The sequence below is a fragment of the Carcharhinus amblyrhynchos genome, chromosome 10, assembly GCF_965287045.1.
Source record: "Carcharhinus amblyrhynchos chromosome 10, sCarAmb.v2.hapA, whole genome shotgun sequence".
NCBI lineage: Eukaryota > Metazoa > Chordata > Chondrichthyes > Carcharhiniformes > Carcharhinidae > Carcharhinus > Carcharhinus amblyrhynchos.
The window spans coordinates 42,024,315-42,040,623 of record NC_137333.1 but is presented as its reverse complement, the minus strand read 5'-3'; the positions used below and the strand labels follow the sequence as shown (position 1 = coordinate 42,040,623).

The 16,309-nt window shown below is 40.8% G+C and overlaps 1 protein-coding gene across 1 annotated transcript in view; it reads left to right on the top strand.

Annotated features, from left to right (window-relative positions):
• The window catches only part of ercc5 (excision repair cross-complementation group 5), a 130,716-nt gene extending 114,788 nt beyond the window's left edge, over nt 1-15,928 (top strand). Inside the window, exons 22-26 of the mRNA XM_080198022.1 lie at nt 2,400-2,613; nt 6,805-6,949; nt 9,189-9,391; nt 13,436-13,518; nt 14,845-15,928. Coding sequence (XP_080054148.1) covers nt 2,400-2,613; nt 6,805-6,949; nt 9,189-9,391; nt 13,436-13,518; nt 14,845-15,417 — 1,218 coding nt within the window. The 3' untranslated portion in view covers nt 15,418-15,928. The remainder of the gene's footprint in view (nt 1-2,399; nt 2,614-6,804; nt 6,950-9,188; nt 9,392-13,435; nt 13,519-14,844) is intronic.
• The last annotated feature ends 381 nt before the right edge of the window (nt 15,929-16,309 follow it).

Sequence of the window (16,309 nt, the reverse complement as noted above, 5' to 3'; positions counted from 1 at the left end):
GGATTGAGATCTAGGAACAACTTAGGAGCAGGAGGAGGCCATTCAGCCCTTAGAGCCTGATCTACCATTCAATAAGACCATGGCTGATATGGCTGTGCTGTCAACTCCACTTTACCTTCTACCCCTTTGATGCCCTTGTCTATCAAAAGTCAGTCCAACTCTGCTTTGAATTAATTCAATTACCCAGATTCCACTGCTGTCTGGGGAAGAGAATTCCACATACCAATGACCTCAGAGAGAATTTTTCGTCCTCTGTCTTAAATGATAGATTTCTTATTCTTAAACTGTCCACTGGTTCAATCTCTCCCACTTGTAGAAACATCCTCCTGGTGGCTACCCTATCAGGTTCTTATATGCTTCAATAAGATAATCTCTCATTCTTCTAAACTCCATTGGGGATAGGCCTAACCTGTACAGCCTTTCTTAAGATAAGCTCCTCATTCCAGGAATAAGTCACATGAATCTTTTCAGAACTGCTTCTACGCAATTATATATTTTTTCATATATGGAGCCAAAACTGCATGCAGTATTCAGATGTAGTCCTACCAATGCCACGTATAACTGCAGGAAAACTTCCCTACTTTTATATTTCATTCTCCTTGCAGTGTTGGCCAACATTCCATTTGCCTTCTATTATTGCCAACTTTAAGGGCGTTCAAATGGTCAGTGGATAGGCATATGGATGATATTGGATTAGTTTAGGTTAGAGGATCATTAGATTCATTCCACTGGTTGGCGTAACATCGAGGGCCGAAGGGCCTGTACCATACTGTAATGTTCTATTAAGGCCCAGGCCAGAAATTCCAGGATGTTTTGTGAAGTTAGCCTGGACCTTAAGTTTTACATTTCATTTTGGCATTAGTGAGCATAAGGTGTTTCATAACAGGTATGATTCAAGTGACACACTAGGAAGCTTTTACCAAACAAAGTTTATTTAGGACTATAGTTAGAATATAACAAAAAGAATTAGCGTATCTTTTACAAATTACAAGACTTAAACATGACAGTATAATTCTTAACAGCTAGCTATCTCAGTTGTTCCAATTTAAAGCAATACCCCCTAGACATATACCCTTCTTCAGAATTAGTTAGCACTGAAACAAATATGCTCACGTGATACTAGATTTTCAACTTTCAACATCTATGGACAACAATTTTCAGAGAAGGTTATTTCCTCAAGACAACAAAACAGATAAGTAAACCTAGTCTCTAGCAGACTACAGACTTCATACTTCAGACACTAAAGAATATCTTGCTCTGCAGCTTCAAAAAAAGCAACATTCAGACAGCAGAATCTCTAACTCCAGAGAAGGAAAAAAGAGACACTGCTATCTCTCTCTCTCTCTTGAAGACAATAAGCCAGAAGATAAAGGCAAGGCATCACAGGGAGCAACAAGGGTTGAACTTGAGCCAAAAGTGTTAGAGCACAAAGAAAAGGGGACATGTCCGATCCCAAAATTCTCTCTCGACTCCAAACAGCAACTAAGCTAGAATTCTCTGTGAAAGCCTAGCTGTCTCCAGTCAAATGACCTGACTTGTCAATCATCCCAATTAAGCTCTAGTCTGCAATCCAAGGGAACCCTAAAATAACAGAACACTGCATTAGTTTAGATTAAATCAAACACAGCATCAATTATACTGTTTCAGTAACAATGAAAATACCCATTGTAGACAAAATGGCTCTGATAAAATGCCGGGGACTGCTAGAAGCATCCTACTGAGGAACGTGTTTAAAATACATTTCTGAAAGGCACAGTATTGTCACAATCCCTAATCACCTTGCACTTTTAAATTTAAGTTTTCAAAGCCAGTGAGGTTGGTCAGCCATATATATAATTCCTTATTTGCTGTTTAAAAACTATTACTCCTGATGTTTTTCATCTGTACAGTGTCACAGTGTCAATTCCAGATTCTGCATTTAACTGTACAAATTCAGAAGCAGAAGCTGCTATTAGTTTTATCCTGAAGTTGTGGCAAGCAGTCACAGCTGCACCATTATTAATAAAACAAAATGTAACCAAAAATTAAGTTTCTGCTGTATATCTCTTGCTTCTACAACCAGGGCACCTGTGGTACTAACTGAATCTCATTCAAAGTGAATGGGCTGGATTTCCCATTTTGGATTGGAACCGCGGCATTAGCATTGAATGCTGTTCGTCCACCATGTCAGAACCAGTCACTGTCATTGCACCAAGAAGCTTAGAAATTCCAACTGCCAGTAATGGACCCATGATTTATGAGCTAAATGCAAATTCTGCCTAAAGCCAGCAGTGGTAGTATAGGTTTTTATGATGAGTGTTTTCAACCTTTTAGACTGAGAAAGTTGAATTATTACCTTTATAGCTGTAAAGTATGAATTAGTTGATATTTACTGCTAATCTGGTTTATCCTGTTTATAGGAGTTGCTGCGACTTTTTGGCATTCCTTATATTGTTGCTCCCACGGAGGCAGAAGCACAGTGTGCTTACCTGGATCTGACTGATCAAACCAGTGGAACTATCACTGATGACAGTGATATATGGCTGTTTGGAGCACGTCACGTGTACAAAAATTTCTTCAGTCAAGACAAGTATGTGGAGTATTACGAGTACATCCATGTTCATAACCAACTGGGTAAGCAAAGAATTCTGTAAATTATTAAGTTTGAAATTAAGCTTTTGGTCTGGTTTAGAATGATTGCCTGAGGCAGTCTGAGAGGAATTTTCCTGATTGTGTTTCCATTTTCCTCCAGTTTTTATGTCTCCATCAAATGGTGAGGGTGGGGGGAGAATGCGGTAAGAAGTATCAAGCCATGGCATGAATGTGGTGGAGTTTTAATGAATCAATTCATCTTTTCTTGCCTGTCATTTTCATTTGTTTAGAATGAAAACATGGCTACAGTATTTGTTGCTTTGGGATATGTGCTTGTAAAAGATAGATATATAGAAAGATTAATAAATCATTCAGTTACAAGATCTCTTATAAGGGGTATACAGTGATAAATTAGAATGAGATTTTTTCAGCAATGATTTTATTTGCATTGCAAATTTATCTTTAACTTCTGGGTTGAAATACACTGGGCAACATTCGTACCTTAATACTTTCAGATTAAATTGCTTTGTTCAATATTTCAACATGACATCAACCTGATTAAAATCGATAGATGTGAAATCATTTATCTGTTATTCAAACAAATGATGTGTATATTACTACAATGGCAAAATATTACTTTTCCTTTTGAAATGGTTACTCAAGTTTCCACAAAAGTTTTAAGGAAATATGGTTACGTTGAAGGATTGTGATCAAAGTGTGTTCAGTCCAGTTTTTCAAAAAAAGAGAAGAAAGGTGATTAAAATGTTAATAAGTCATGCTTAGATGTTGGGTAAAACTTCGAGGATGGCAAGCGATCGGCGGGGAAATCTCTCTGGGAATCAGCACCTAACGGCAGACGCCAACTTTTGCACTCCGATGCAATTTAATGCTCAGTTGAACATTGTTTGGCAGTTGGTGGGACTTCCGTCTGTCCTCGGAAGGAAGTCCTGACTGTGAGAGCGGCTCTTCAACCCAGCCAGGCATACTGCTGCAATGGCCAGAAGTGGTACTGCAGTGCTGTGCTTGGGATCAATTCCCAGATGGCCTTACAGCATGAGAGTGAGGGAAACCCAGCAGAGGGTAGCAAACGTGGCTTTGGGAGGGTAGGAACTCCTGAAAGGGAGGGAGTCGGGGGGGGCGGGGGGGGGGGGGGCGCGGTGGTTGGGGTTGCCACTACTCTGAAGTGACCTTCAGAGTGAGGCAACCCCACTTCCCCCCCCCCCCCCCCACCCCTTCCTATAAGGAAATGTGGGAATGTCCACTTACCACCCTCCCTGGACCCGTTCCCACCAGCTGAAGATTGAGGCTGAGTAGGGTAAGGCTTAAGTGGCCACTTAAGGCCCATTGTAGGTGAATGGCAGGTTTCCCATGCCCACCCAAATGTGAAATTGCGTCTGGGTTGGGTGGGCAATGTCTTGGGAAAATCCCATCAATTCCATTTTACTCTCCCTGCCCCCAAAAGCCTCAGAACCCACCTTGTGGGAGCATAGCATTCTGCCCATTGTTTCTTTAAAAATTTAATATACCAAGTAATTCATTACAATGGGCAGGATATTGTTAAAGTATGAGGGGGTCTCATCTGCCGCGGGAGAGCCCGCAAGAGACCCACGCTGCCTCTTTTCAGGTACTCACGCCAGACCACAAGCCGGTCAGATAGCCGGGACCATTGGCAGGTAACCCTCTGGAATCAAGACCCCACAGACAAAGTCTCACTTACCAAGAGGCTGGTGGCCCCCATGCTCAGCAGCGCCACAGTTGAGGCAGTGGCTGTTGCAGGAATATCAGCTACCAGAGTTGTCACTTAATTGGTCACTTAAGAGCCTCAATGCACAGCAAGGCAGGGGGGTTAGCTATGGAACTTTCCACCTCGAACTTAATTTGGATGGAGGAAGGAAGGTTGTGGTGCTTGGGTACACCATTATCCTGCCTAATTACATGCCCTTCCCACCTCCAACCTCGTCATCTGCAAGAGCAGACGATTCTGTCCATTATCTCAGCATCAATAGACTCATTCGTTACGCTAGGAAGTCCCAGATCATGAACATTCATCATTGCTTTGTCAATTTTAGACCTTCCTTTTGACTTGTGAACCCAAAACAAATACAGGCATTAAAAGAACAGAGACAAAGATTGTAAACAGAAAGTTGCAAGGGCAGTTTTTCAGTAGGTTCAGTAGGATAATGTAGCAAAGTAGGATGGCAACACATTGCAGAACCCATCACATGTTCATTACTTTCGTTTTATACTGTAACCTCTCTAGTCTGGAAATTAATTATTCAGAAACACCAATTATCCAGAATTATTTTGACCAGACCTAAGCAACTCTCAGATTCAGCACTACTGTATCTCAGAATGCAGATGTTAAAAATGTAGCATATGGATAAGTGAACAATTTTTATTAAGGCTTTAAGACCATTAGTTTTTAAATATTTACATCTAGACATTCTGACATCATTCTATAATCTAATAAATTCTGAAACCGGGAATAGCTTGCTCCCATGCATTTTGGACTAGAGATGTTACAGTATAAGCAATGGTGGAGTGGTATTGATTGGATTTAGTGAGCCCAGTCAGCTTTGAATATTCATTTGAAGCAATTTAATAACTGATGGAACATTACAGCGCAGAACAGGCCCTTCAGCTCTTGATGTTGCGCCGACCAGTGGAACCAATCTAATGACCCTCTAACCTAAACTATTCCAATGTTATCCATATGCTGTCCACTGACCATTTGAATGCCCTTAAAGTTGGCGAGTCCACGACTGCTGCAGGCAGGGCATTCCATGCCCTTACTACCCTCTGAGTAAAGAACCTACCTCTGACATCCGTCCTATAACTACCACCCCTTAATTTAAAGCTATGTCCCCTCGTGTTAGCCATCACCATCCAAGGAAAAAGGCTTTCACTGTCCACCTTATCCAATCCTCTGATCATCTTGTATGCTATCCAATCCTCTGATCATCTTGTATGCATATCCAGCTTTATCTCACCAGGAATCAGCTGGATCTATATTTAAAAATATTGTAAACATACGATGGGGAGACCATGCAAAAGGAACAACTGTCAAGGTTACAAGGGGGAATCATTGCTACAGCTCTGGAAATGGCTAGAAATGGGTGTTGGGCAGTGCAAGTCTCCTTTGGTACAGAAGAGTTGTGACGTCCACTCTCAGGAGTTAGTGATCCACTGAATCCAAAAACGTAGCTGCAAAAGACCTTTCATTCAAACTAATTATCACGTCTTATTGCTGTTGCCAAAGAGTTTTAGCCCTGGGAGACAATAGAACAGCATTGTTATTTGTTTCATGATACAGCGTTGTGGCTGATGTCTTACTCTGAAGCTACGTTACACTGGCAATATGAAATACTAAATTAAGACTCAATATATTAAACAAATACTGCAATGTGTTAACCCAGCTAACTTTCAAATCTTTTTGAAACTATTCAATGTATTTAGGTGTTGTACAAGGTTCATAGCTACAAAAGAAATTGCATTTACATGGCACCTTTAATGTAATAAAACATCTCCAGGCACTTCTCAGAAGCATTACCAAATAAAATTTGACAGCAAACCACCTCAGGATATGTTAGAACAGATGGCCAAAAGCTTGATTAAAGAGTTAGGTTTACAGAACGACTTAAAGGAAGAGAGAGATGTGGAAGGGCAGAGAGGTTTAGGAATAAAATCCAGAACTTTAAGCTCTATATAGCTGAAAGCATAGCCACCAATGGTAGTCTGATTAAAATAGGGAACGCACAAAAACCTCAGAATTTCTTTTTGTTTTTATTCCAATTCAATCAAATCAAGTCCAATTCAGAGTCTCAACAAGTTGAGACATTCCCGATCCAAGCTGACAAGACATGGTTCTTACCGACTGTCTTGGGCTTGATTTACATGATCCAAGCTGACTGGAGTATGCATAGCTCCGCCTCCAAGGCTTGATCTCATTTGCATCTTAGCCAAAAGCCCGAGATGTCGCTTTTAAAAATTGCTTCACATGAAGCTAAAATGTAACCTAATGACTTCAACCAAGCACAGCATGTCGATACAACACTTGATCTTAGTCAAAAGGCAGAAGTGCAAGAGTACTTTTCAGAGTCACATACAACATTGAGCTTGTAAACTGTCTGCTTTAGTCTCAGACAGCTGTCCAGGAGACTAATGTTTCTTTGTTACTAATATAGTATTTTAGGAACAGTGGAAACAATTTTGGCAAATGTCTCTGTATTTCAGGCCTTGATAGAACAAAGCTGATAAACCTTGCCTATTTTCTGGGCAGTGACTACACTGAAGGGATCCCTGGTGTGGGTTATGTAACAGCAATGGAACTCCTGAATGAATTCCTTGGACCTGGACTGGAACCTCTTATTCAAATTCGGTAAGATAAAACATACTTATGATTGATCACAGTTTCTATCCTGTTGACTTTTCTGGTCAACAATATGGGGATGGAATGTGAATATGATAAGGCCATTTGGCCCTTTCAATTCATTCCTTCCATTGTCAACATAACATTTACCTTACTTACTATGAGATATTTTTAATCTCATGAGGAAAGTGAGTAACAAATTAAGCTCTGAGATTTGTTCATGAGCTCTCTAAAGTTACTTACGAAATTGCAATTGACTAGGCTAACATTCCCACTGACTTTATTCAGCCCTGACCAGTTACAGTCTACAGATACATTCCCACAGTCACTGCAAGACTGGCATTGTTACCTTCATTATGCATTTGATTATCTATATCTATTTTTATCATTGTAACCTGCAGCTTTTAGTATGTATGAAATGGAATGATGTGGAACCAGCTGAACAGCTATCTTTGTCATGCATTAGATATCAGTAGCATCTTGAATTGCCCAAAGTTTGCGTGAATTTTTCCTGAGTATTAATCTTATAAACTAGTGGCTGTAGAAAATATAATTACATTGTTCCTAATCTTCCAGTCCTCATGACAAATTGCATTCTACAGTTCCCTTTTGACAACTGTAATAGGACAATCTTCACTAAAAGCAATTTATTTCAGTAGTATTCTAAAGATGCTCGTGTAAATGCATAAAAATTGTTACAATTAGTTGTCATCTGCAGTACAGAAATTAGTTAGGACTTGCATATGCTATGCTGATTTCATATTTAAATTTTGTAGTAGAACTGACCATTTAGATTTGAAAGCTTACAGTTGAAAGTGGATTGATTCTACATAGAACTAGAAATTTGAATGTCAAAAATACAATGTTTTTTGTAATAGTCCTACAATGTCTCAGAACAAAAAATACACATTCTCTATGCCTGGTATATAAATAGTGAAAGGGTGGTGTCCTTAGTAAAGGCAGATGCAGCTAAGTCACAGTGAAAAAGGAGATGGTTGAGACACTGGATGGGCTAAAAAATGATAGAGGCATATTAGATAGGCTAGCTAGACTGAAATGTTGATTAAATGGCCAGGACCAAATGGGATACATCAAAGAATACTGAGAGAAGTGAGGGTGGAAATTACGGAGGCACCGACCATAATTTTCCAATCCACTTTCAATCAATGGTGGTGCCAGAGGACTGGAACATTGTAAATGTTGCACTTCAAGAAAGGGTGAAAGGATAAGCTTAGTAACTACAGGTTGATCAGTTTACCTTGGTGATGGGGAAGCTTTTAGAAATGCTAATCCAGGACAGTATTAATAGTCACTTTACTCACTTTAATTTTTTGATGAATTAACAGAGCATGGATAAGGGTAATGCAGTTGATGTAGTCTACGTGGATTTCTAAAAGTGACTTGAAGTACCACGTAATAGGCTTCTGAGCAAAGTTAAGCTTGTGGAATAACAGGATCAGAAGCAGCATGGATACAAAATTAACTGAGTGACAGACATCAGAAAACACTGGTGAATGGTTGTTTATTGGACTGGCAAAAGGTCTGTAGAGGATTTCCCACAGGTTAGTGTTAGGGCCACAGCCCTTTTTGGTATAAGCTAGTGGTCTGGACTTGGATGTGGTCACACATTACAGTTAATTTAGGGAATCCAAGTTGGCTGTGGCAAAATGCACTTTTGCTTGCATGTTGTAGTTTGGAGCCAATGATAAAGATAATAGAGGCCCTTCTTTATTTCCATCACACGGCTGACCAAGAAGCTCTCTTGTTCTCACCACATACCATTAATATGTGTTGGAAGGATTTGCAAGTTAACATTCAATCTGTTAAGCCACAGCAGAAAGCACTTTCCTTAACCATCAAGTCTTGAGGTGGGATTTGAACCTAGAGCTTTTGGCTCAGGGGCAGGGATTCTGCCTCCAGACTTGGATGTTCAGGGCAAACTTCAAAATTTGTGAATGATAAAATTTGGAAGTATTGTGAAATGTGAGGAGGATAGCGTTAAACTTCACGAAGACATAAACAAGCTGGTAGAATAGACAGACATACGGCAGATTAAATTTTATGCAGGCAAGTGTAAAATGATTTGTTTTAATAGGAGAGGTAATACACGCAATATATTTATATTGCATGTGTTGAAAAATGTTAAATCTTCAAATACATGTTCTAGATATTATGAGCTAATTCTATGAAAAAGCTACATTCATTAAGAAGCATTAAACATAGAATTAATAAATGAGTTGTCTTTCAGAGACTGGTGGACTGAAGCCCAGAAAAATAAAAAACTGCGAGACAATCCCAGTGATACTAAAGTGAAGAAAAAACTGCGACATCTCGACATTCACCCTGGTTTTCCAAATCCAGCAGTGGCAGAAGAATATCTGAAACCAGTTGTAGATGAATCTAAGGTATCACTGTCCTGGGGTAGGCCAGACCTGGACGAGATCAGAGAATATCCTTTTGTACAAACAAGTAATAATACTAAAGTAGGGTTTTATTATTTTTATAAAATAAACATAATTTTATTGACCATATTTGTTCAATTAGCTATCTAGTATTTCACACTGTGCAATATGTTATACACATTGTGTGTACCTGAGTGAGATTTCCAAATGCTCCTGAGAGAATTGAATGGTGAAGAATATAATGACATTCTTATATCAATATAGTGACACCCATTTTTGGCTGACTGTATCTTGATTCTATTCTTACCCATCTAATAGTGATCAGAGAATGAGCTGCATTACCTTCGGTTCCCACTCCGTGCACTGTTAAACCACTGTCCTACTGTCATCATCAGCAAAGTAATGATAGAATGTGTCATCAACAGTGCTATCAAACAGCACTTATACAGCAATACCCTGCTCATTCTTGGTTTGGGTTCTGCCAGGACCACTCAGCTCCAGACCTCATTACAGCCTTGGTCCCAGCATAAACACAAGAACTGAAGTCAAAAGGGGGCAATTCTCCCATGCTGACCTAATTTTTTGGCAGGTCGAGCTGAGAGATTTGCATGTGGGCCAATTCATGGGATTTGCCCATGCATTCCCGACGTGCACGCATCTCCCAGCAATGGAAATCCAGCATGGTCAGGACCATGCGGGAAACTGGCAGGAACATTAGGTAAATTATTTTAATCTATTTTTAATGTGTTTTAAATGTAATTATCGGGCCTGGAACTGAATTCCCAGGGCCCTGTAGCATCTTCCACCCCATCAGCACAAATTCACTTTGGCAGGGTTTATAGTAGCTCCCCACTTTCACACAGCTAGCGGGAAACCCCACTGGAGTAAAGAGGGGCAGTTGGGGGGGGAGCTCCCAGGAGGTCAGGTGGTGGGGAGGCAGTACCCCCTGGACATGGACACCCTGGCAGTGCCCAAGGGGCAGAGTGCCCATGCTCAGGGGGCACTTTGATATTGTCCACTGGATATGTGGCAGGGCCAAGGGAGGCAGTGGCAAGGGGTGGGGCCAAGGAGGTGGAGCCAGCTGGGGGCAATCGGTGGAGGTGGGGGGGTTCCACTGCTGCTCTGCGCAGGATGAGTCAGGGCTGGAGAGGCGTCAGCAATCGAAGGGGGTTCTGCCTCCCATTGGGAGGTTGGTGGCGGGGGGGGGGGGAGGTGGGGGGCGGTTCGCTGCCAGGGTGAGGATTCTGCCTCCTGTGGGGGGTGTCTGCAGAGGGGGTCATCATTGCTGGGGGGAGGGCTCGAGATTGAGGTGCCCTTGGGCAGGAGGGAGTCAGGGCCAGCCCGGGAATAGTTGTGGGAGCCATGATTGGGCTGTGGAGGGGCAGCCTTGTATGGGCCCCAAGCTGGCCAGCAAACTGCAGGCTGATAGTTTGGGGCCACTATGCATGCACAGAATTCTGGAACTGTCAGACCCCGAGCTTTTAATGAGATTCACGATTTTGACTTCTGCATTGCACAGAGGGGGGAGATTCTAGTATGAACTCCCACTGAGAAAACAATCGTGATTTACACCATTTTTCTCACTAATTCGGCACTCAAAACGTTTTTGGGAGAATTGCCCACAAGATGAGGTGAAAATCACAGACATCAAGGCAACCTTTGACCAAAGGGTGGTGGTGGAGGGAAATTTTTCAGATTGGAGGCCAGTTACCAACATTGTACCACAGGGATCAGTGCTGAGTCCTCTACTATTTGTGATTTTTATCAATGACTTGGAAGAGGGGGCTGAAGTGTGGGTTAGTAAATTTGCTGATGACACCAAGATTGGTGGAGTAGTGGATTAGGTGGAGGGCTCTTGTAGACTGCAAAGAGACATTGATAGGATGCAGAGCTGGGCTGAAAAATGGCAGATGGAGTTTAACCCTGATAAGCCTGACGTGATTCATTTTGGTAGGACAAATCTGAATGCGGATTACAGAGTCAATGGCAGAGCTCTGAGGAATGTGGAGGAACAGAGAGATCTTGGTGTTCATATCCACAGATCTCTAAAGGTTGCTACTCAAGTGGATAGAACCACGAAGAAGGCTTATAGTGTGTTAGCGTTTATTAACAGAGGGTTTGAGTTTAAGAGTCGTGGGGTTATGCTGCAACTATACAGGACCTTGGTGAGACCACATTTGGAATATTGTGAGAGTTCTGGTCACCTCACTATAAGAAGGATGTGGAAGCATTGGAGAGAGTGCAGAGGAGATTTACCAGGATGCTGCCTGGTTTGGAGGGCAGGTCTTATGAGGAAAGGTTGAGGGAGTTGGGGCTTTTCTCTTTAGAGCGGAGGAGGATGAGAGACAACTTAATAGAGGTTTATAAGATGAGGAGGGGGATAGATAGAGTGGACGTGCAGAGACTATTTCCTCGGGTCGATGTAGCTGTTACGAGGGGGCATAACTATAAGGTTCGTGGTGGGAGATATAGGAGGGATGTCCGAGGTAGAGTCTTCACTCAGAGTGGTTGGGGTGTGGAATGCACTGCCTGCTGTGATAGTGGTGTCGGAAACTTTAGGAACTTTCAAGCGGTTTTTGGATAGGCACATGGAACATACCAGAATGATAGGGAGTGGGATAGCTTGATGTTGGGCTCAGACATAGCTTGGCACAACGTTGAGGGATGACAGGCTTGTACTGTGCTGTGCTGTTCTATGTTCTAAATATGGCATCAAGGAGCCCTAGCAAAACTGAAGTCAATGGTAAAATCTTCATGAGTTAGAGTCATATCAAATACAAAGGAAGATGGTTGTGGTTGTTGAAGGTCAATCATCTCAGCCCCAGGGCATAGATGAAGGAATAACTCAGGATATTGTCCTAGGTCCAAATATTTTTAGCTGCTTCATCAAAGACTTTCCTTCCATTAAACAGTCAGAAGTGAGGATGTTTGCTGATAATTGTACAGTGTTTCAGGACCATGTGTAACTCCTCAGATGCTGATCCAATCCATGTTCATATGCAGCATTACCTGGACAGCATTCGGGCGTGGGGCTGAAGTAACATCTGTGCCACACAAGTGCCAAGCACTGATCATCCCAAGCAAGAAAGAATCTAACCATCTCACCTTGGCATTCATTATCATTGCTTAAACACTCACCATCAACATTCTGGGGGGTTACCATTGACCACAAACTGAACCAGATCAACAATATAAATGCTGTGGCTACAAAAGCAGCTTCCAGGCTGGAAATTCTGTGGCAAGTGACTCACCTTTTGACTCCTTAAAGCCGGTCCAAATTTACAAGGCACAAATCAGGAGCATGCAATATTTTCCACTTGCCTAAAAAAGTGCAACTCCAACAGCGCTCAAAAAGCTCAGCACCGTCCAGGATAAAGCAGCTCACTTGACTCTAATGATCTACCTTCCTTTGACAATTGAGGTCCTTAAGTAGTCAATTAATGACCACCTAACATCCTCATTCCACCTTAGTGGTATTTTATCTGTGGCAGGTGGGGAGGATATGCCGTAGGGGAAGACTGGCAACTTTAAATCATTGACTTAATTCAAGAAGCCACAGGCATGTCACATGAGAGATGAGAAATCATAACTCAGAGACTTAATAAATTTATCTGTGAAAATATATCATTATCTGAATCCAGTCTTTGTGTGTGTAGCGTGAGCATGAAACTGAGCATGCAGCATTGCGTTAATTTGAAGTGAAAGAATAAATAACTTTATTTTTTAAACTCTCAAAAGCTCGCCACTGAGTTATTTAATTGGAGTACACACTGTAAAGGGTGAGAGAAGATGCACCTCTTCCCATACCAAGCAAACTGATTACCAACACTAAGAGAGCAAATACATTCTGTTCATGACAAAACCCAAACACAAATTGGCCAGTATCAGAATAGCCAACCACACTTTCACTGGAAAAGGTTCTAGGCTGAGAAAAGATAGGGAATATTAAACAGATCACAGCCACCAACTCTTTTTAGTTAACTCGTATTTTAATAATTTGTCGTATTTGTCCAAACTTATAAGATTTGATCCTCGCTTATATATTTTTCATCTTTTTTCACTTTGTAAAATATATCTTTAACTTTTGGCAAATTTTGTGAAAATCGTTTTGGCTGGACCAGGAAGAAGACTGATGAAGTTCTTTTACCTGTAATGAAGCAACTCAATAACCACCAGGTATGTCTTAACAAAACTCTGATAAGAATTCTGTTGGAGAGAGTCACATTGAACACAGTATTAAGCATTCAAACAGCATCTATAAATAAAATAAGTTTATAATGGAGGTCAGAATGGACCATGTTTGATTTGATTTATTATGGTCACATATTGGGATGCAGTGAAAAATATTGTTTCTTGCACGCTATATAGGAAAAGCTACCATTCATAGCGTAGAGGAGAAGAAAAGGAGAGGGTAAAGAATATAGTGTTACAGTTATAGCTAGAGTGTAGAGAAAGATCAACTTAATATAAGGTAGATCCGTTTAAAAGTCTGATGGCAGTGGAGAAGAAGCTGTTCTTGAGTCAATTGGTACGTAAGATCAGAATTTTGTGTCCTTTTCTGGATGAAAGATGGTGGAAGAGATTATGCCTGGGATGCGTGGGGCCCTTAATTATGTTGGCTGCTTTTCTGGGGCAGAGGAAAGTGGATGGGAGGCTTGTTTGCATGATGATCTGGGCTTTGTTCACAACCCTTCGTAGTTCCTTGCTGTCTTGGTTAGAGCAGGAGCCATACCAAACTGTGATACATCGGAAAGAATGCTATCTACGGTGCATCTGTAAAAATTGGTGAGAGTCTTACCTTTCAGCATTAGGTTAGAAATGTTAAATGCAGACATGCCAAATTTCCTTAGCTCCTGAGAAAGTAAAGGTGTCGCAGTAAGTCACAACACAATTCTGTGCTGCTAGATTCTGCTTTCTGATCTAATGCGGAAAGACAAGACCCTTTCCCTAATGATGTCAAAATGAAATAGATTTGAAGACTTTTAATGGAGACAATTGCAGTATGCAATTGTCCAAAATACTGGAGGTCAGCCAGGTGGTTTTGTTAGCCTCATACTGCTCGGCTAGTTCCTTGACATTCATGAAGCCGTGTGGCTTCTTGGACTTTCTTACCACATGAGGTAGCTCTTCACAGAGAGCCAGCATAGATATGATGGGCTCAATGCCTCCTTCTGTGCTTGTAAGCATTCTGCAATTCTTTTCTATACATCTGACTCCCAGCAATAATGATGTGAGTGTAAAATTTCATGCTGCAGTCCAATTTGCCCCTGTTAACTCTGTTATGTTCACTATCGGGTAGGTTCCAAGGGAGGCTTCATTTGAAGTACAAATGTTCCAACTTAAGGGGAGAAAATGCTGCCGTTTGCACCTGTAATTTTATATTTTGACTTGTTTTAGAGACTTAAGCTTCTTATTTTTTTCTTTTATTGTACTGAAACATTTTTCAGTAAGACGCTTGTTAATATAGATTTGTTCTGCGGATTGCTCTTCTTTCTTTTGCAGTCCCAGCTACGTATTGATTCCTTCTTCAGAATGGAACAACGTGAAAAGCAAGCGATAAAAAGCCAAAGGCTTCGCCGGGCTGTTACTTGTATGTTAAGGAAAGAACAAGAAGCTTTAACAGAGACACAAGAAACTGCTGTTATAACGAAAGCGGCTATTAATTCAGCAGTGGAAGAGAAGGAGCAGGAAGGAACATCAGGAATCAAAGGCAGATCAAATAATTCCCAAATACAGCACAGAAAAAGGGAGCAAATACATAAAGCTCCAGAACAACCTTCTGGAGGAGGTTTTATTGGACCCATAAATTTATCTAAAATATCTGAAGATTCTGCAGCAGATGATTCTGAGGTTAAGTCGAAGCAATATCCCACAGTAATGAGTTTGAAAAGGAAAACCCCAGAAAAGCGCAGGAAAGATGGAATGGATAAAACTAAAGACAAAACTGCCAACATGAGCAGCAGCTCAAGTGATGAGAGTAGTGATAGTGTTTTAGTGACAGCTAAATCTGTGTTTGAAAAGAGAGGGAAGGTTAAGGGAATTAAAATGAAACAAAGAAAAAAGAAGAAAAGTTAAGCACACAGTCATAAGCACTTTATACAATTTATTTGAAACCAACTCAAACCTTCTGTTTTAAAAGGCAAATATTTAGATGTTTTTCTCCATACAAAACTCTCCGATCTCCTTTAAGGTTATGTAGTTGGAACAGTAACCAGGCACAGGCTAAAATCTTGTTAATAAATTAAGCAAAAGCATCACGAGGTTGTTTAGTTAAATTTATTCCACTCTGTTGCCTGGAATACAACTTGAAACATTTTTGCAGGGCTAATATTATCTGAACTGTTGACTATATATCACTAGTTTGAAAGCTACCATTATGAATGAGTGTTTTTTTTTAACATCTCCACCACCAAGTACAAAAAATAATGAACTTCATTTTATAGTAAAAGTGTAGGTATAAAATACTTTTAGGTTTCTATTGAAAACAAAATCATGTGATCAACAGATTCTAACTTTGCATAAATATGTGCAAATGTATGTGTATGTATGTATTGTGTAAATTTATACCATAAAGCAATGACTTTGTAGACAAACTGGCTTGTGCTCGTTTCCTGTTTATTGTTCCAGGAAAGGAAGTAGGCCTAAATCATCTGAGCAGTAGCAATTCCGAATGCATTGCTACCACCACAAAAACTCTCCAATACTGGTACTGCAGAGTGTTTCTTTTGGAATTTTCCAATCAAGGAAATGCATTGTCCCTGGGAAACTCCATCAGTGCAGGGCATGGGGTGGGGCAACGGGGAGGACACACCATCTTTTTATGATAGTAGCTGCCATGTTATTTAAAGGCAATTCTATTAATGAATATTAGTGACTGAATGGGGAGGTGAATGAGCGGGTTAGACTTGGAGGTGATGCTGTTCAAAAACAGTGCAATATAACCCAGCAGCTACAGGCTAATCAGTTT